General features: G+C 30.6%; 2 protein-coding genes and 1 non-coding gene across 9 annotated transcripts; all 3 read right to left on the reverse strand.

Annotated features, from left to right (window-relative positions):
• Nucleotides 1-2844: 2844 nt before the first annotated feature.
• Nucleotides 2845-2931, reverse strand: TRNAY-GUA (transfer RNA tyrosine (anticodon GUA)). The gene is given in 2 exon segments: nt 2845-2880; nt 2895-2931. It is a non-coding gene; the product is annotated as a tRNA-Tyr (tRNA).
• A 2150-nt stretch (nt 2932-5081) lies between these two features.
• On the reverse strand, nt 5082-9478 carry TBP1 (TATA-box binding protein). Of its 2 annotated transcripts, none has more exons than XM_006598706.4 (10): nt 9274-9478; nt 8887-8969; nt 8029-8116; nt 7614-7685; nt 7026-7076; nt 6692-6736; nt 6498-6590; nt 5865-5966; nt 5702-5775; nt 5082-5425 (listed from the first exon to the last, which is right to left on the reverse strand). In XM_006598706.4, coding segments are annotated over exons 2-10 (603 nt in total). In that variant the 5' UTR covers nt 8964-8969; nt 9274-9478; the 3' UTR covers nt 5082-5424.
• A 7791-nt stretch (nt 9479-17269) lies between these two features.
• On the reverse strand, nt 17270-21149 carry LOC100782334 (sec14p-like lipid-binding domain-containing protein). Of its 6 annotated transcripts, none has more exons than XM_041010179.1 (6): nt 20956-21149; nt 20151-20251; nt 19557-19733; nt 18817-18915; nt 18486-18731; nt 17270-17914 (listed from the first exon to the last, which is right to left on the reverse strand). In XM_041010179.1, exons 2-6 carry the CDS (start codon nt 20214-20216, stop codon nt 17612-17614), a joined length of 891 nt encoding a protein of 296 aa, XP_040866113.1. In that variant the 5' UTR covers nt 20217-20251; nt 20956-21149; the 3' UTR covers nt 17270-17611. The 6 variants fall into 6 exon arrangements, with proteins under 6 accessions (XP_040866113.1, XP_006598734.1, XP_006598735.1 ...); XM_006598671.4 differs by having other exon boundaries at nt 20151-20245; nt 20905-21149; XM_006598672.2 differs by lacking the exon at nt 20956-21149 and adding an exon at nt 20590-20919 and having other exon boundaries at nt 20151-20245.
• Nucleotides 21150-22014: the final 865 nt, after the last annotated feature.

A 22014-nucleotide genomic window follows, 5' to 3' on the forward strand; every position in this document is an offset into this window, starting at 1 on the left:
ATGGTAACAGAATTGAGGGAGCACTATGACTGTCCCCTAACAAAATAGTGGGCTTAGTGTAGTTCGTTATTGGTTTGGTAGTTGCTAGGCTGCTACTGCTATCAAGGATCGCATTGGATGAGGTCATGCAAGACACGTGGTTTAGTCGGGCGGGATCTGACATCTTTGTTGTCCCTTTCAAGGCTGTCCTTGTGCTACCCATTCAAAACGACGCATAACAGTGTTAATAGTTAATCGTGAACCCACTTCATGAAAATCATGAAAACTGTATCGTTTTGAAGGGGGAGCACAGGAACAGCTTGGGACAGTAGAGAAACCAATTTCGTCGGGGCAGGTATATGGATAACTTGACCCAACCCGAGAATTGGGTTGTGACTAATAGTTTAAATACGTTTGACTTGATATCTTTCTTGCCCGGGGTTGACATTTCGGGTTTGTTTACCGACCCAGAATATTCGGATTCTAAGGAGCAGTTCGTTACAATGAAGGCGCTAGAGAATGTAACGGTGATGGTGAAGAAGGATAAGAGTGGCTTCGGGGTAGTAAGGATAGAGGGATTGGATTTACCGGTTAATGGATGAATTGGTTATCATTGAAGTGAAGAGGAGAAAGAGAAAAGAAGGAAGTGGGAAACTGTTTTGGAGATGTACTGAGACCCATGCTTCTCGCTTTGGCCCATTACCCGGTCTCCTGATGACTTCAAATGATTTGCCAAAATATTTGGCTTTGGTGATTCTTTACTTTGCTTGGTTTAATTAAATGAAATTTGTCATTGAATATTATGTATAAGAGATTCACATTGTGTAACTACTATCTAACCGTAGTTACTATCTCCAAACATCAACAAACATTTTAGAGTTCAATAGAGTATTTTTTTCTTACTTTTCCAATTAATAAAAAATTATACTAGATGTAAATTTTTAAATAATTATTATAAAAGTTAATAAAATTACCATCTCTCATAACTTGAGATTAACTGATAATATGAAAAGCCTTCATATGTTTTCTTTATTAGTTTTGTAGTTATGCGTTTTGAAGGATTCAATTCAAGCTAGTCCCTATAACTTCTACGTTTCATCTTATTCGGACATTAAAATCTTGGATTTGGAACATTGCAAACGCAAGCTCAAACACACGTTTCATTTGGTAAAAAAGTGACTAGCCGTTGAAGTTTGAAAGCATGCAGCAAGTTAGCTAGCTAGCTATTATAGTAAAGTGATGGTTTCAGGTTAAAAGGGTCCACTCCTACACCATTTTTATTCTATTATTATGCCTTCCACTGTGAAGCCACATGAACTTTATGCAAATTAGCAAGTTGTGCTTGATTAATAATTTGATTGTTAGAGCACTGACTTTTAAATGAGACACAGACAAATTGTTTTATTTGTTGTGTTCTCTCTAATATAATGTAATGAAAACGGAATCTATTAATGTAAAAAGTGATATCCGGTTGAAGTTAACTTTTACCTGAGATGGAAGACAAGTTTGGAAGCATGCATCATGCTATAATGGTAAGTTCATAGTGACAACAACAATTAGAAAGGTTAGGTCCACTCTTACATCATATTTATTCTATTATTATGCCTTTCCCTTGTCAAACCACATGTAGTGATGAACTTTATGCAAATTAACTAGTTGTGAATGATTAATAATTTGATGATTAGAGTACTAACTTATAAATATGAGACGCGTAGACTATATTCTTTTTATTTGTTTATTCTGCTCTCTAATATAATGTAATAAATAAATAAAAAAGGAATCTCTTATAAGCCAAATGGAATACAAGCTTATATCAAACTGTCCCTCCACTTATCTTGAACCTAAAGACAAAGACCTTGGAACAAGCGAAGTTAGTTTTGTTGTGAAGTATATATAACTATATGTTGTTCATTCGTTATTTTGAAAGGCATCTTTATTTGTCTTGTTGCAGTGTGACTAATTTTTTGTCTTAATTTTATAATTTACTCAAACATTTTTTACAACGTACATCGATCAATTACGTTTGGCAACGAGCATAACACTTGCCAAGGTTATAGGCTTCCTTGCTGTTTCTATAAACAATTTAGTCAAAAATCACAATTGCACCATGCAAATTGCATAATTAATTTTGAAGGAAACTCTTTCTTTTTTTAATATATGACAATATCAAGATTCATACTTAAAACTTCAACCTATTTTGTCTAAGCTTGAACCCAAATAAAAGTTAGAATTTAGAATTTTATATGGCCATGCCAGACCACCAATGGCGACAGTCCTATGTATGACCAAACAAACACACAACAATTTTGATACCATCATATACTCCGCAACATACATATGCTTGCACAACTTTTTTTTTTGGTACTTACTTACACAACTATTCATAATTAAACACCAGTACAAACTGTTTTGTCTAGATTAATGAACGTTAAATAAATAAACTACTGTTAAATTCATCACATTACTCAACATTTGTAAGGCATGTCAAAGAGTCATTAATCATTAGGTGTGTTGGCCTATTATTTCACAGACTCACAGTTGTGCATGATATGGATCAGTTTTCAAAATTAAATATATAAATTTTGATCCAATTTAATAAAAAATACTTCTTAATTTTTACGATTTAGTTTACATTAAATTAAGTTAATTTATAAACACCACTATTGCATGCACGATGATGTTCCTATGATTTTTGTTTAATTTTATAAAATTCATGTAAATTGGTACAGCTTAATTGTAAAGACAATAACGATTTAAGATTTCTCAGATTCGTTTAGTAACCATTTTGAGAAATACAATAAGCAAAGCCCTCTGATTCCTATTTATTTCGTTAATTACTAAAAATAAGAATTGAATTAAAAAAGTTCCGACCTGCCGGATTCGAACCAGCGACCTAAGGATGTCTGTTATAACAACTACAGTCCTCCACTCTACCAACTGAGCTAAGGTCGGTATATTGTTAGATTTCCTAAATTTTTATTTGTTCTAATCAACGACGTTAATCACCACTATTTGTTTGTTTGTTTTTTGAAAGCTACTACTATTGTCTATTTACTACTGAAATGCGAATACTATCAGAATTTATGCTGAACTACATGGAAACAATTGTGAAAGCAAAAAGGAGTTATATAGACAAATTTTGCTTCTCTAACATTTTCCTTAGTGAGATGAAATATGCTAACTTGTAAACTTTCATTAAGCTATTTATGATTTTTATAATCTGATTAACTCGATAGGATAAGAAATAAAATAACCGTATTATATTTTATTGGCATGAAAAATAACATTATAATAAAATAGAATAATCATCTTATTTTATTTTATCTTATCATATTATATTATGATCAGGTCCTAAAGTAATAACAAAATTTAGTATGAATTTTTTTATTCAACGTAAAAGTTAATTTTTTTGGTACAATAGAAAAATATAAAAACTAAACAACAAACTAGAACAAACAAGTAAATATCCAATCCTAATGTAAAAGTTACTTAAAATTACTTCAAATAATAATTATTAATTATTTTAGACTAAAACCAATTCTTCAAGTGAAATCGTCTAAGATAAAACCAAACACAAGGCTATGTTTAGAAACTTGAATGTGAATTGATTGGTTTTTAAATTAGAGCAGCTAAAATGGAGTGAGAATTAGATTCAATTGTTTAGACGGTAAAAGAACAGGCACGGTTATAATTTTATCGAGATGTGGGAGACAACTTCCATGTTAGAACCATGAAAAATGAATTGAGAAAATAAACTAATTTAAAAAGAAAATTGCTTCACTTTTTGTCTCCATCTCTTTCTCTTGCTCCTCAATTCTTTGGGCTTTGGGCTTTATACAAAATAGCTCTATGATAGGTTATATAAAATCCAAAACACTTCAATCCTTTGTCTAACTTTCTCAAGTTCAAGCTTGCGTTATTTTAAAAACAAACAGAAGTCATCCTATTTTTTATATATACTTTTTCTTTGCTATGTATAATTTTGAAAAAAGAATCTCAATTTTAACATTTTAAGGCAATTAAATCACAATAAGAAACATTAGCAGTTATTCTACACAATTTTAATAGGATGTAGCGTAAATTATAATTTTAAATTTTTCTATAATTTTAAATCTGTGATTTTTATTTTTTTATTTATAAATCAAGACATTTAATTTTTTTAATTTTTAGAATAAATAATTTTAATATTTCTGTTAGTTAATCATCTAAAGTTAAATATGAATTTTGGTATAATATATTGATGTCAATGTAACACTTATGTAAGAACATGAAACTTATATAATAAGAAATTAAATAAAATAAAAAAATAAAAAAAGGTTTAATATGATGTATTAATGTTGATTTAATACTTGCAAGAAGTTAAATAAAATAAAAAATAAAAAAATCTTGTTAAATTCATGACTTTTTATAATAAGCTACTAATATATTTATTTTATTTAATTAATTTTATAAATATTATTTTATGTATATCATTAGTTAAAAGTCATTAATTATTTTCCAATTTATAAAAATTTTAAATTAAAATAAAATATTTAATATTTAATTTATGTAATACTAAATATTTTTTTTTTAATTTATAAACTTTTATAATTTAAAAAAATTTAATAAATCTGAACTAATAATACGTATAAATAATATTTATAAAATTAATTAAATAAAATAAGTATCTTAATAATTTATTATCTTATTTTTGAATAAAAAATTATAAATTCAACTTCTAATATTTTTTATTTTCACGTTATTTCTTTTAAAAAATAAAATAATTAAATATCTTGATTTAAAAATTAAAAAAAAAACACCAAAATCCCAAATTAGTCTAGAATGTACTACGATGAGATCAATCAGATATTGAAATTGTTTATATTTTGTTGTATAATTTAACTTTATTATAGCTCTTAACAGTTGATTTTCTAATTAACTTTAAATTCCCTTTATTCTCTGAAGTCTGGAGGACACCTCACTTAAGAACCAAAAAATCAAGGTCCAAAATACTAAATAAGTAGTTCCATCTATCAATGTAAACCAAATTCTGAAAACGATTACAAATTTAGCAGGCTCAAATTTTCGATTTGTTGATCAAGATATTCAATGCTACTCAGTAGTTAGATCACACTACGGTCAATTGATAGTAGAAGTTATCAAAACATTTTCAAGCTACTGTCAGGACTCAATGTGCTACTTTTTCCATTTAGCTCCACTTTTTTTTTCCTCATTTCTGACACCTCAAAATCCTCTTTTCTCTTTTTTTTTTTTCAAAAATGTCAATTCAATAGACAACGTCTGCCACTTTACTACATCAAGACAAATCAAAAAAACAAAGACAAGGGGCAACACAAACGGCTGTCTTTAATTTATATCAATCTAGATTATATCCTTTGTCTTAATATTTACAGTTCCACGAACTTCTCTGCCAAACCACTGCTCCTGCTCTTTCTTGAATTACAATCTGCCATCATAACCATATCAAATATTGAATTACAGTTTGATACCCAGAAACAGTGGTAATCACATGAAAAAGTTCAAAAGTAGCAAAAATTCAATTTTATGAATAAGTGTAACATCAACACTTATATAAAACACGACATAGAAAAGTATCTGCATCTGCATTGTGAACATCCAGGATCTAAATGTAATGCTTTTATGATTATGATGACTATACAAAATCGTTGAAATTACATCTGTATGTACTGAAAAAGTTAAATATGCAAAGACAACTTCATACCATTGTTGGTTTTTCCTGAACTCAGTAAGCACGGGATATATGTTTTCAAAGGCAGTGTAAGTCTCATCTCTCACCTAAAAAATGGAAATGAAAACAGATAAATAAAAATCCAGTGAGCCAAAAAAATTGGGGGGAGGGGGGGAATTATAAGCAAAAATATTACCTTGGCTCCTGTTAGAACAATTTTTCCAGAGACAAATATAAGCAAAACTATTTTAGGTTGCTTCATACGGTAGATTAGCCCTGGAAACAGCTCTGGTTCATACTGCCACCACAAATAAGCAAGTATAAGAGAATATCCACCATTTTCCTCTACTAGAATTTAGACAAAGCACATGCATAGACAGAATAGAAGATGGCCCCCTTTGATAATTTATACTTTCTTCATTACACAATCATCGGGATTTATAACACTATTAGTCAAGTTTAACCATTTGACTCCACTTAAATTTTTAAAACTCTAAAAACCTTTCCATCTAGAAGTATCTACAACGTTGGGCAATGCATTAAAACAGTTTTGTTGATTTTTGGCTGCCATGGAAATTAGTTTCAGTTTTGCATCTGTAAGTCAGCATCAGTAAATAATGTTTTCCATAGTTTGCAACATAGTGCTTTAAACAAAATACAATTTTTCTGTAGGTTACTTCATATCAAGTTATATAAGTCTAAAAAAACAACCTTACAATTATAAGTGACCCTAAACATCAGGATAGCCAAACATTGATTGTGAAAACAAAATATTCTGATATAAAAGTCACCAGGGACCAATTTATTTTCCCAAAAAATTAAAACTTACACTTGAGAAAGCACCATGGGAATATGCAAGACCCTCCAGCCGTATGGGGAACTTGACATCACAAGAGCCGACAATGTTCTGAATTTTGAAATCCTAGAGCATAATACCCAAGGAACCAATTAGTAATCAAGCACAACATAGTTACAGTGAGAAAAGAACAAAAAACATGGATTGAGAAAGAGCAAAAGCAGTACCTTAAATTTGGCTGGGAAGCCAAGCTTTTGGATAATACGAGCATACTGAAAGGTGGAAAATAGAAAATTTAAAAAATAATGTAAATTTTTCAGAATGAACTGCACAACACTAACTGGAGAAAATAATTTGAGGATGGATATTAAACACATGTAAAGAGTTAAAACCATCCACCCAAATGATTTAAGAGCTCTACTCCAAAAACAGGAATAATAGTTTCAAAACCAAGCTACCACAAATGGTTTATTTCACCAGAGACTCCATCTGAGAAAAAAACATTAATCTGAACAGGATGATGGAGATATAAAAAAACAAAAACAAGGAGCAGTAACATACCTTCCTTGCTGCCAATTTAGACTGTTGTTCACTCTTAGCTCCAGTACAAACCTAGTCAATAGTCATATTAATGTGAATCACAGACAAGAAGGCATATAATATAATTCTTGAATTGCAATGGTATTGTAAATTGCAAGGTTCATGCTCAATTATTAAAACAAGAGAAAATATATAGTTTTCCACTAAATAAAACTGTAAAAATAATTTTAGAAATAGTATATCTTCCTTATTTCCATTTTACATAAATTAATGATTGGGAATTGAGGTTGCTCCATGATTTCTCTCTCATCAGCTATACAGAACCAATTGATTCATGGAATTTTGACAAGAGCCAACCATGTTCACAACCTCATTACTAGCACCTACAATGATATACTAAAGGCAAAGACAGTTTCTAATTAACACCAGTTTGTCCATTGATTTGATAAACATAGTTAATTAAAATAGAAAAGATACCAAACAGACTTCAACAAGAGAACCACACAACTACAAATTAACATGGAATTAATTTGAGGACAGCATTAAAAATATCCAAATGCACTACTATCATCTAAAAGATAGGCATAACAGTGCAGCAAAGGAGCATACCATCTTGCCAGAAGCAAAAATAAGTGCAGTTGTTTTGGGATCTCTTATCCTCATAATGACAGCAGCAAAACGCTGCAACCAAACACATCACAGACATCAGTACAGCATACCACCAACCATTAGAACTAGCACAAATAATACATCTGCAAATTAATGATTCCGAATAACAGAAACATAGTAACAAGCAGAAGATATCATGTGGGATATTAATATAAAATAGTAGTTTAGATTAACCACACTTCTCTGGTCCAGATAGGAACCAAAAAAAATTTAGAAAGCAGGATACGTGACTGCAGAACAAACCAGTTAGCCTTTATTGTAATTCAGATGCAAAAACAAAAAGAAACATGTAAACATGCACCATTGTGCAGATAGCATATTTGAGTGAAATTCACTACAAACAAATGAAACTTGCCTTGGGATTGTACTCTGCATTACGAGCTTGAAGTGCAATTGTTTTGAGGTCCAACTTACAGTCCAAATTGACTGTGGACACAATATTTCTGGATGTACAAACAGCTTGATTATTAAACCACATAAAAAGAAGGAAAACTATTATGTATGCTAATGTAAATAAAAGCAAATTATTTGCACAATCCAAAGTAAATTGTAAACAGAAGCAAAATTATTAGATAATCCAATGAAAATTGAAGCAAAATCCTTAACATTCCAATGTGAAAAGAGGCAAAATTATTATACATTCCAACATAGTGATAGAAGCAAATGTTATTAATCAACAGTAGCAAATGCCAGAAAAGGTAGATGACAACATAAACAGCCACCTCTTAAAAGTTAAACTTAAAACCCAATTACTATAGCGGCATAGCAGCACACAGCACAATCACCAACCCTAAAAAGTGGATGCAATGTAAAATTTTCACAAATTTGTAATGCGCACACAATTTTACAGTCAGGATTTAAACTTGAGGTTTTCATGTTGTCAAAGAGTTGAACAATGATAATGGATGACTAGTGCCTGAAAGTATTCATAAAAAAAATAAAAGAAATGTAAAGTATTCAATAGCACTCAACAAGTATGTTTAAGTGCTAAATAGACAAAAGTCACAAAACTTAATAAAGAGTGCAAAATCACCACACAATTGAGAACTTGCAATAGTGTGATCTGTGGGTAGGCTCTACAAACATGGGGGTTGACTTATTTCTAACAAAAAGGGGTAACCCCACAACTTAAGATTCAACCATCTGAAGCTCGCAAATGAAACCAAATAAAAAGAGAAAGTGAAAATTTGTTCATCAAAAAACAGATACTCACTGAAGGGTAGGCACGATCCCAGAAGGATGCTTCTGTAGATCCACCGGCTGGCTCCCTTCCAATCCTTGGTCAGCCATCAAACCCTAATTTTTTTTTTTTTATTAACTCAAAAATCAAAGAGCTGCCCACCAAGAAAATAAAGAAAAACCCACCACGTTCAACACCAATCAGTACCAAAACAACAAATAAACTTCGCTTCTCTTTTTCTCAACTCAAAACACAAAAAGATAAAACCTTTATTATCCAAAAATAAATAAATAAAAAAGAACCCAGATCTCGAAAGTAAAAAAAAAAAAAACACAACAGTTTTTGCTTTCGTATTAAACGAAACCCTCTTTTGTTTTAAATTTGGTTCAAGAAAAACACGAATTGGGGGTGAAATCAGACCTCGGAGAGATGGATTAGGGTTTGGATCTGCGCATGAATTAAATCAGAGGGAAAAGAGCGGGAAGGATTCGAAAGAAGGGTTCTTTTATATGAGAAGAGAAAAGATAGGATTTGGGATTTGTATGTTGTTGTGAATTGTGATGGGTTTTGATTTGAAGAGAGAGAAAGAGAGAGTGTGTGTGCGGTTTTGTATGCACAGAGAATGCGAAGAAGATATAAAGAGAGAGAAAGAAACCGGGTAATTTGATTTGGGTCCGGTTCGGGGTTAAATCAATCGATGATCCACTGATCCGGATCGGACATTTTAAATTTTGTAAAAAAAAGAAAATCAAAACAGAGACGCAAGTACACAACCAGCAAGGAAGCATGAAGATGATTTAGTTTAGGGTTTCAAGTAAACTAAAATAATAATGAAATACAATAAACTAAATAATAAAAATAATAATATAATACAAAAAAATAATTAATAATAATAGTAATAAAAGTATAATAATTTTTAAAACATAACAATATAATAAACTATATAATAATACTAATAAAAAATATAATAAACTATTTTACTAATAATAATAAGCTTGTGGATCCAGGGATGGTTCTAGGAAATCATTAAAGGAGGGTTGGACAAAATTGTACTTTAATTATTTAAATATCTAAATTCTAATAAATAATTATTTAATAAATAATTATTTATTAGTTCTACAGGTAAAACTAAAATTGATTTTTATTTCAAATAATACATATTTCTTATTTCAAGTTTTGAAAGATTTGTTGATCTCACAAAGACGATCAAATAGACAATAATATGGCTTTAAAAAAGAGGAATAAACTCATCAAATATAATAATAGTTGAAATAAAATATGTTTTTAGTCCATTATACTTACGTTAATTATTTTTGGTCTGGAAACTTTCATATTGTAAATTTAATCCTTGAAATTTATATAAAAAAATGATTTTAGTCTCTAGACTTACTCCCAAATTTTTGCACCTTTTTAACTTGAGATTGTGATGAATGACTAAAATTTATTTTTTATAAAGTTCAAAGACTAAATTGCTCGATATATAAGTTTGGAGACTAAAATTATGATTCAATAAAAGTATAGAGACTAAAAACATATTTTACACTAAAAGTCATCAAATTTTATAGCAATTATATATGAATATATTTATAATATAATCTTAATCTTAAGAATAATTAATGTTAATAATTAAATGTATAAATAGGTAAATGAGACTTATAATAATATAAAAAAGTATAGTTAACCTATGTAATAATAATTGATAAAAAGTCATAAAAATATTATTTTATCATATTTCTTTGGGTTAGTTTATAATTAGTGACAAAAAATATTAATACATATAATTATTGATAACATATATTATTATATTTATTAATAAGTATTTTTTTACTAGAAATAGTATATATCTTATTAATTATTATATATTTATTAATGCTGAGGAGCGGGGGCTGAAGTCCTTACTAGCCCCCCATATATTTTGTCCCTATGTGGAACTATATTAATATGTGATGGATGAATGCTTTGAAGAATGAGTTTGTGAAATTAAATTAATTTATGATGTGATTTTTGTTTTTTTAAAGGTAGGTATAAAATTATTAATTTTCTTAATACAAACTGAGTCATGGGATCAAATAATGACCTATTGGTTTAACCATTGACCCAATGTCTTGTCCATATTAATCATGAGTTGGACTTTTAAAATTATGATTTGTTATGTGTGGAAAGATATAGAGGCAATAGTGAGAGAAAGGTTATCACATGTCACCTCATGTTTATATGTGTGTAGGAGTGGAATGCCTACTTCATGCACAACCCAATACGAGAGTATCCGTTGGGTGTATGGGTTGACTTGGCTGGACTTTTGGAAAATTAGATTATCCAATTTTTAATTATTATTGTTATTTTATGATTTTATCTAATCTAATTATGGGCATTTAATTGTTGAAAGTAAAAGGTGTGTGAATCTTATGGATATTGATTAAAGATATTAGAGTTGTAAGATTATCTCGAATGAAAAATTTAGCTTTAGATTGTTTAAGATTTTTTTAAAAAAGCTTAATCTAATTTATGTTTGCTATTGGTCATAGAAAATATTATTTTTTGACTCACACACAAGAAGCCTTAACGAACACTAGAATACGTGACATAGGGTGACCAAAGTGATCACCCATACTTATAAATCGAAGGCTCAATCAAGAAGTCTTGACGAACACTAGAATATGTGACCTAAGGTGACTAAAGGGGTCACCCTTATTTATTGAATATGATTGGACTAAATGTTAGAGGCCTAAATCACACACACAATTCTAAAGTTAGAGGGTCTCTATGCCCGATTGGTCTACTTAGTCGAACATAGCACCTCAAGCGTAGAGCCTGCAAGGCATGAATGCTTATTATGCTTGATCGATCTACCTGATCAAGAGGTCTACAACCCTCAAGCATGAAGTTTGAGAACTAGGGTACTTATTATGCTAGATCAACCTACCTAGCGAGACAGTCCATAGTTCTTCAAGCACGGAGTCTAAAAGGTATGGGTGTGTATCAAGGAATTAAATTCCGTCATTTCTAAATTTTGCTAATTGTATCAGGGAATTAAATTCTTTCATTTTCGAAATCTTATGTTTGGATAAAACAATTAAATTTTGTTCATTTCTATAATTTCTTATTTTGAAAAATGATGATTTTTTTTTCTAAAATTTGTATTTGAATAAAACAATTAAATTCTTTCATTTATAAAATCTTTTACCCAGACTAAAATAATTAATTTTTTCACTTATAAATTCTATTATTTAAATAAAGTAATTACTTTTTCATAATTATTTTATTTTGGATATATATATTCTTCTCCAATTATATATTAACAATAAAAACATAGAACTACAACATAAAAAATGTATGTTTTCCAACAAGAAAGAAAAACTAAAAAATAAATCAAGCAATTTTCATCATTAGTTTCATTTGAAAAATCACAAAAATTAAAATTGTTCAGATATGTGAATATGAGATTCAACTCATTTACAATATTCATTCTCAATAAACTTCCATATAACTAAAAGTTCATGATAGACAATTAAAAATTAGTTTGAATCTCAATTATATAACCAAAAATAACATACAAGTTTGAAAGCTAAAATAATGTTGTTCTCATTAGTTCATCCTCAACTACTTGATAATTGTTCAAAGCTATAACATGTTAAAAAGAAAGTCATAACAATTATAGTCAAGCAACTTGTTCAATATCTACGCACTACTATATATAGGCATTGACTAGTTAAGCTCTACAAATGCATATTTTTCTCTGTGATTACACACTAAAATTTGGATAATTTTCAGATATATAAGGTTTGTCATTTGAGGATTTTAATTATGAATTTTTTTAATTTGATACACCAAGAGGCTTCACTCTAAAATGCAGTTATGTTACATTGAACACAAACACCAATCTTAGAAAAAGTGAATACTAACAAGTGCAATTCTAATATTTCCACATAACATCAAAAATAAAACATTGATATTTGTTAATAATGTGAAATGCGCATATAATAACACTGCTCATTACACAAATGGGGTAAACACGAACCACAAGATCATAGAAGCCAAAGTTTCATAAATTAATCATAAGGTTTGTTTATAATAATTATCTCACAATGTCCCCTTTTTTATTTATATTGGTGGAAAGAAAATAGACAAACAAATAAACGGTAAACTCAAGAGGTTGCACTACAGTTATCTCATTGTAGACATTAGGTATCATATATTAAAACAACTAACAATACTAACAACTCAAATAATGAAAGAATAGCAGGACATCAACTTATGGCACTCACATTATTTTTTACTTGGCAGCCAAATTGAATTTTTTCTCAAATTTTATGACAATATGTCAAACAAACTACTGACTACTCTGACAAGGACAATATGACACAATTAGAAATTTAGAATGTTGTAAGTTTTAAAATTTTCAACTTCTCAATATTTCTGCTATATAAGCATTACATATAGCAAATATCCCATGTTAGGAAGGCAGCCAAGAGGGGGGAGACATGTTCAAAAATATTTAGACATAGTTAATGAAGGAGATAAAAATTCTTTAGGCTACCTCCCAATATTACTAAGTTATATAATCCTACTATGAAAACAATATGTGTTAGTTGCACACTTAAGTAAGAATTTGGCATCAAGATATAAAACCCTTGATGTATTCTTCCTTCTCATCCAATGGAAGGGATTTTAGAATCACTAACTTATTGGGATTTTTTGTCAACCAATCAATGGCTTTGTGTCGAAGTCATTATGCCAATTATCTCTTTACAAGGGTATATAAAAAAATATTTGTCCAAGATTTAGGCATAATGGCAACAAAGAAATTGATCACAGAAATTAGAAATAGACTGGTTAGAAGATTTGAGTGCTTCAAATAAAATATATAGTAGAATCTATAAGGATATTATCCCTATCACATTTTGCAGAAATCCAAAAATTAAATTGGTGTTGGGTCAATGGTTTAATGTATCCAAACTTAAAAATGTTCAATCAAGTGTAGCAACACAATACATGGACATAATGATAAATGCAATCAAGTGTAGCAAATACTAATAAATTTATATATTTATTGATCTATACACTTTGATTTAAGTATTATGATTATACACCACAAAAATAATTCATCGATAAATAGATGAATACATGTTAGGGATATTTCTTGTGGTCAAGTATAATCAAGTTTTGAAATAGAAATAGGACTAGTGTTCAAGTCGTCTCCCAAAGGACTAGTGTATATTCGACAATTAGGACTTAGAAACTAAGGTTTGGTAAAAGTATTTATCAATTAATTGTATTGGAATGCATAAAAAAATAGACAAAAGATTAAAACCAAATAAAAGGGAATAGTTGGAGAAAGAATTGTAGTCTTGTTGTGAGAATTGATGATTTGAATAGCCAAGGTTGAACTTGGTTTCTCCTTTTTTCAATTCAATAATCTCAATCAATCTAGTTATTCATGCAATTTATTCCCAATTCATAGTTATATTCTAATCCTAATTTCTTAGGTGAAAGAGTCTAAGTTATTTAGACTAATTCTCAATGTCTAGGCAAATCAATATAAATAACCAAAATTAATGTTTAAGAATTAAAGGAGCCTAATTAGTATTAACCTATCTCTTGAATCAATCCCAAATAAGTACTTACTTTTCTTAATTTAGGAATCAAACGAATGTCTGTTGACTAAACTATCAATTCTTAATATCAAATAATATGTGATCAATCTAAAGCAAGCATTAAGAGAATAAGTAAAATAATAAATCTGAATAAATGTATTAAAAGATAGTATTACATAAAATTAAGTTCAGCCTATCCAACCTCGACACATGAAGAGATTAATTGCCCATAACTTGATTACGATTCCCAAGATCAAGCATATAAATGTGTAATGAATCAATACTAAGAGCCCTGGGAATAGAACTCTTTATCTCAGAAAGATTTTATCTGAATCACACCAGAATACCTCCTCTATTGTGTCTCAGGTCTTTTATATTCTGATATAGGCTTGGGCTTGTCGTGACTTCCTCACTGAAGCGTAAGTAACATCTTGCTTGAGCTTTGTGATCCTAAATATTTCAACTTTCGACTCTCTTTGCTTAAGCGCACAAAATGTCGTGCTTAAGTGAGGTCTTCGTGACATGCCCTTGCTTTACTTTCCTTACTTAAGCACCTTGAAGCTTAGACTTAAGTGAGGGCCTCTAGTGAATCCAAGGCTGCTCACTAACTTAGCTTGCTCTTAAGTGCATCACATGCCACGCTTAAGCGAGCTTGACTTCCTCATTCATCTTTAAGGTTCCTCTTGCTCAAGTGTTGAGGAAAGTTTTCTTGAGTGAGGCATGTCAATGTCTCCTTCATTTGGTTCTAACTTAGCTCACTTAAGTGCACCACAAGCCACACATAAGTGAGCAGAACTCAGCTTGTGTTCCTTACTCAATTTCCTGTAAAAACTTCCACAAAAGCGTAAAAAAGTCCTAAAACTAACAACCTAAAGATCCTATGAGATGATTTCTAATTTTGAGTTAAAACAATGTTTAGTGTATCAAAAATGCTTGATAATCACCTCAAATCATGTATGTAATTAAATCATATTTGATGACTGTCAGTACAAATATATCATGTCAAGAGAATCAACTCCAAGTGCAACAAATTTAGAATCTTTAGTAACAATTGATTCATCTGGCAGTGCCAATTGCTTTTTAATTGTGTCACACACCTTCTTCATTGTTTATGGTTTTGCCTGCATCACATAAAACTTTGATGGTTATATCATCTTCCATATTACAAAATATCATGCCACATAAAAATTGGATTGTTATGGATATCTTCCATTATAAGTACCTAGTAAAAAATTACGAGCTTATGTACATAGATAATTCAATATAAATGATACTTTGCAATAATTAACAACATAGTATCAACGTTAGTCATGAAGATAGTTTAGTACATGATCGGATTTCACGAGGAAAACATTAAAGGAAGCTAGCACAACAGAGCTTCAAACCCTAAGAGCATAATCAATCCCAAATCAAACCCTAGGAAAAATAGAATTCGTGATAACCTAAGCGAGGGAAAAGAGAAAGAGAAAGAGAAAGGAACATTGCAAAATAAACCTAAATCAAAACCTAGGAAGAATCCTAATTAAACCCTATGAAAGAGAGATGAATCAAAGATAAAGAGAGTTTGAGTGAGATGAACCAAAGAGCGAGAATGAGTGAGAGAGTGACGATTGTCGAGCGTGAATGAGTGGTCTGTGCGAGAGCAATGATGGTCGTGTGTCTACGAGAGAGAGAGAGAGAGAGAGAGGTCCACCTTTGTGAAAGCAAACAAGAATTTTAGAATTCCCTTTCTTTAGACAAGATTTACACCTCCAAGATTTTAGTTAATAAAGAATTACCTATTAAAATACTAAAAATTTAATTTTCTTTCAATAAGACATCCAAGCAAGAAATTCCAGGGTTGGGAAATTTTAAATCCTCTAAAAAATTACTTTTCCCATATAAAATTCCATATCCAAACACAGTCTAAGAGAAATAAATTTCAATTATTTTTCATTCTTATGGTTCAATATACAATTTGTAGGCTAAATGTTTTTTTTGTCCATTATGTTTTAGTGTTTTTTCACTTAGGTATATTAAGTTTTAAAAGTTCATTTGAGTCCTTTATGTTCTTGAAAGTTTTATTTTGATCATTTATGTTTTTGAAAGTTTCATCTTGGTACATTAAGTTTTTAAAGTTTCATTTTAATCCTTTATGTTTTTTAAGGTTTCATTTTGGTTATTTCTTCTAATTCGATTAGTAATATTAACATTCAGTTAAATTTTAAAATAATTAATTTAAAATAATAGCGATTAAAATCATCACTATCTTTAAAATGTATTCAACCACACCTACTTTATCAACCTTGATCATCTTCTGCAAATTCCATAACTATCATAACAACACACTAGAACCACTATCCACTCAGATTCGTAAACTCAATATCACTACATTCGTCATCAAGAAACTACTTAGGTATGAAGCCTCCATCTTCCTAACAACACTAGTATGCTACCCCATAGCCAAATCATTACCCAGTGGCCAGTACTAACATAGATTAGAAACATTAGATCTAAACAATGATGAGAAGCTTTAGATTTGATATTACAATGATGATTTTGGATCATACTTTGGTTTTTAACTACCACTATTTTAAATTAATTATTATAAAATTTAAAAATTAACATAACACTAATATTTGCTAATTAATAGAAATCATAAGAAATGATCAAAATGAAAATTTTGAAAACAAAAGATTAAAATGAAATTTTAAAAAACATAAAAGACAAAAATAAAACTTTCGAAAACATAAATAATCAAAATTAAACTTTCAAAAGCATAAATGATCAAAATAAAACTATTAAAATTTAATATACCAAAGTAAAATAACACTAAAACATAATAGATCAAAAATAATATTTGACATAATTTGTATTATATATTAAATAGGTGGAGGGATCCCTCTGTACACAAGAAACTTCATTATGCACAGTCTAGGGGAATTGACAAACATGTATAGTCTGAACATCAAATCAGAATTAAAGTCCGCTCACCTAAAAGGAAAGGACTGTAGCAGCGATTAAATCAAGATGCTTCGACTACATGGTTAAAAGTTGAAAGATACCAAATGCCACTTATTCGGCTCCTTAAATTAGCCACTACTACATTGTTTGTTCCTTCATGATTCGGTTATGTAGTCACTTCAATTTATAAATGACTACAGTATGAAAACTTGCTCAACTAACTAACTAACTACTGCCTGAACAGGCACTGGTTCTGGTGCCACCTCTGCTCCAGAATGCCCCTTCTTAGGAGGGTTGAAGGGCTCCTCATCAAGTCCCCAGAACTTGGCAGTTTTCACATCATCCTCAGTCATCAATCGCGAGAACTCTTCATGGTCATACTTTAAACTTGTTTTCCCCCCAAATTCACTTGGAAGGTTTTCCATGTCGAAGAGTGATTTCATCAGCTCCACACTGTCCTTATTGTTAGGATAAACAAACTTCACCTTCTGGACTGTGTTGGGATCCAGGAAGAATCTGATGGCCTATCAAAATGAGGGAAACTTCAAATTTGTCAAATGGAAGAGGTGACTGTCAAAAGCTCATAATTCAACCACAAATTGAGTACAATCATAGAAGTTGACCAATATACACACTTTCAAATAGGCCAAGGTAGAAGAAGATAAACAGAAAAGGAGGAAGAGAAAAGGGGGGGGGGGGGGGGGGGGAGACCAAATTCACACATCCTTCTACATAATTCCAGACCCCATCCCCAAAAGAACTTGAAAAGAAAAACAGACGAAAGAGCAAAATTAGTTTACTCGGCTGATTTTTTTTGGGTATAACTACAGTGTAAAATTCTATTCTAGTTTATTTTGCTGAAAGGCAACTAAATTTTTCCTAACTGACAGACATGATATGATTTGAATATTCAATTACAAAAAGAATTCTGAAATGTTCTAAAAGTTAAAAGTGATACAGAACATAATATTTACATAAGCAAAAAGGATTAGACAAGTATTGCTTGATCTTTAAAAGTAGAACAAATATTTAAATATAATTGAATAAAGCCACACAAAAACAGAACAATATAACTTGCTGGGTGGGAAAACAAACCTTCCAGAAAGCCTGAAATATTCTTGGGGGATTGTACAGAAAAGCGATAGCAAGCCTTTCTGGATAGTGGTTTTGTAAAATGTGAATAATATCACGAGATGTTTTAACAGATATATTTGTACTAAGTGATAATCCTGTGAAGTCTATCAACCATGACATTTGTTCTTGACCTTCAGAAAGATTCAGGATAGCATTTTCCAACAGATAGACTAAATGCCTGATATTATCTTCAGCCGATGTTGTATTCTAACAAAAGGAAACAGATTAGACAGATTTAAGTTAACCAGTCATGTACAGAGAAGCCTTATTGAAAGTACATTCTAGTTCAAACCTGCATCCCTGGCCTCATAATAAGCACAGCCCTCCCATGTCGATCATGAAAGTTAGCTCTGGAGACTTTGCCTGTCTCACCCTCATGTGCTATTTCAGCCTGGATGTAGGAAGTTATTTAATTGTAAATAGAGGTTTATAATACACGAAAGAGCAATATCCATAAGGCTATCACTTGATGGCAGTTTCATTTGGTCCTTGCAGGCTATACAGATATTAAACACATGTAGAAGGTAGCATATCATAATTTTGGAACCAAATGTAATCTGATGCTAATGTATGATCTTAATTGATTTCAAAAGTACAGCTCCATAACTCAATTACACCTTAAAATTTAGATGTATATGTTATTGACCTTACATTGAGTAATATAATACTAAAGTATTGATTTATATAATCTGAGAATTATGTTGCTCCAAGAAAAAAACTAGTTATGTTCACAGTATAGACTACGGAGAGGTATCTTGAAACAGATCATAAAATAAAGGGACAATATAGAAAAGACATGATAAACCAACGAATTGCATTTGCCACAAGAAAGAACAAAATAACACAGACCATTATGCCAGCTCAAGACAAGTTAGAACAGGATGATAAACATCAAGACCATGTACTAATATGTTGATCCATCTTGTTTGAGACATGGATCAATGTTACAAGTATGGCATGTTCATTATCAATTTCATTTTTGGCATCACCAATTGAGTATGTAGGGATCAAAGCAAGTTAAATCAAACTAACCCAACGGATTTCCTCTGGCCTATAAGTTGCCCTCCACTCAAGTGTTTCCTCCAGCATTTTCTTGGTTTTATCAACATTCCAGTTCCTTGCTTCTAAATATCTCCTTAGACATGCATCTGTGCAATACTTTAATTGACGACCAGAGAGGGGCCCAAGAGCTGTCTTGAGTTCAGCCACCTGTTTGTAGATGTGTTACACCTCATCCTCATAAAAGCTAGCATCCCGTGAATGTTTTTTCTTATAGACAAGCATAAATTTTTCCCATCATCCTTACAGGATGCTGATTGCCATGCACTCAAAAATAGCATTCGATGAAGGTGTAATACACTCAAAATTACTTTTTTATTTGGGATTTGAGAAATGCAAGCAACACACTATTATTAGCTGAAAGTTGTTGAAAATCATAAATTGTGTGGAACCCACTTCTTATTTAATGAACCCCACTTATGATTTTGTAGTTTTTAACAATTTTTAACCAATAAGAGTGTGTAACACAAGGAGTGTGTTGCTAGCTAAGACCATTCTTTGAATTTTTTTTCAAGATCTGATATAAAACTAACGAGTTAACAAAAGGCATCAAACAAAGAAGTTTACCTTTGTATCTTGATATGAGGAATCATTCTCATGGTGATTCTGGGTTTGCCTTCTAAGAAGGAACATGGTGACCACCAAAGGCACTAATTCCCAACCTGCAGCACAAAACATCAAGTAAGATTAGTTTTGCTCTTCAAACCTAACAACCACAACAACATCACAAAATCGTAAAAGTTGAAACATAAGAAGAAAATAATCAGAACTTTGCAACAATTCCATAAGTTGAACGAATAATTCCACCTGTACTGTACTCAATCACATGCACATCACCCTATTTGGAATCAAACCAAAACACAGTAACACACCTAACAATTTTTATGCACAAAACTGTCTAAACAACATAAAATATAAGTAAAGGACTGATCTACTCGAACAAAGACAAAATTGAAAAAACAGACACCTATTATTCATCGAGTCCAACACGTTATTAGGTACATACACGAAGAATGTCAACGTTTTGAACCTAATTTTGTTTGTTTCCTCTCTTCTGAAACGGATCCATTTACACAACTAAACGTGAGAACTGGGATCAACACCCTATTTTCACGCTTCTCCCGGCAGCGTTGACTTTACGAAACGAATGGGAATAAAATAGACTAAAATAAAAATGAAAATAAATTTCAATTGAAGCACTTTCAAATCTGACGACGCAAACAATTCTTAATTTTTTGCAAACAGGGGAAATTAAAAATAATAATATTCCTGAATCGGATCCAGAGAATGAGAAAAAGAGAGAAAGGAAGAGTGTGCGTACTGTGTAGTGAGGAATGAATTAATCAATGAAACGTAAACATTACAAACCTGAAGAGAGAGAGAGAGAGAGAGAGAGAGCGTAGGTGTTTGTAAGCAAAAGCAGCTACTAAAGGTAAGTAGTAGAAACTTATGGTATGAGATTTTTGGAGAAGAGAGAATTGAGAATATGGAAGTGGACGTGCGAGTGTGTGCGTTTCACTACTAAATCACGATTCACGCACACTCACTCACTCACTCTGTCTCGTGTGATTTGGTTTGCGCGAGTGTCATTTAATAATGCTTGTGACTTGTGGTCCCAAAACTACAACGAGAGTAGGTACTACATATGCTTTCCCTTTCACTTCTTTAATGATTTTATTTATTTTCCAACTTCTTTAATTTTTTTCAAAGAAATTAAAGTCAGGTCACGTTGAAATTAATACCATTTAAGGCAAATTACAACGACAACGTGCTTTGTTTTCCAAAAAGGAAAAAAAATTGCTGATTGGAAAAAAATATCTGCTATTTAGGTCTGTGTAATGTTTTCCTTCAAAAAAGGTTTGTATAAGAATCTTTTTTTAGAAAAAAATCTTATTTTACTAATATAAGTGGTTTTTTATGTTGTTGTCTAAACTATTTTTTTATTTAAAATAAGCCGTTTTATGTTTTTTTTTTAAACTAGCAAATTACATGTGCTTCTTAAAAAACAGTTTTAAAAAATGCTTCTTTTTTTTTTTAAATAAACTTATTATTGATCTCTTATGTAGTGCTCCTTCTGTACTTAATTATAAAAATCATATGCAATAGAAGATCTTATTTTAAAATTTTAGAACATCTTCCATAAGAGATTTTATAAGATCTTAACCTTAAGATCTATCCATTATTCAAGTAAAATGTCAAAGCTCCACGTGGAGATCTCTGGTAAAAGAACGGTACATATATTAAAAAATGATTTTTCTAATTTCTCTCTCCATAAAAATTAATTTGCATTTAAGTATTAAAAAAATGATTTAAGATATCAAAATAAAATTTATTATTAAAATAAAAAATAAAACAGATCTTAAGAGTGATGGTGAGATCTTAGTCTCTTTTTTATAGATCATTGATGTCATGTCACTTCTATCTCTTTCAT

This window comes from Glycine max, chromosome 16, assembly GCF_000004515.6.
Source record: "Glycine max cultivar Williams 82 chromosome 16, Glycine_max_v4.0, whole genome shotgun sequence".
Classification (NCBI taxonomy): Eukaryota; Viridiplantae; Streptophyta; class Magnoliopsida; order Fabales; family Fabaceae; genus Glycine; species Glycine max.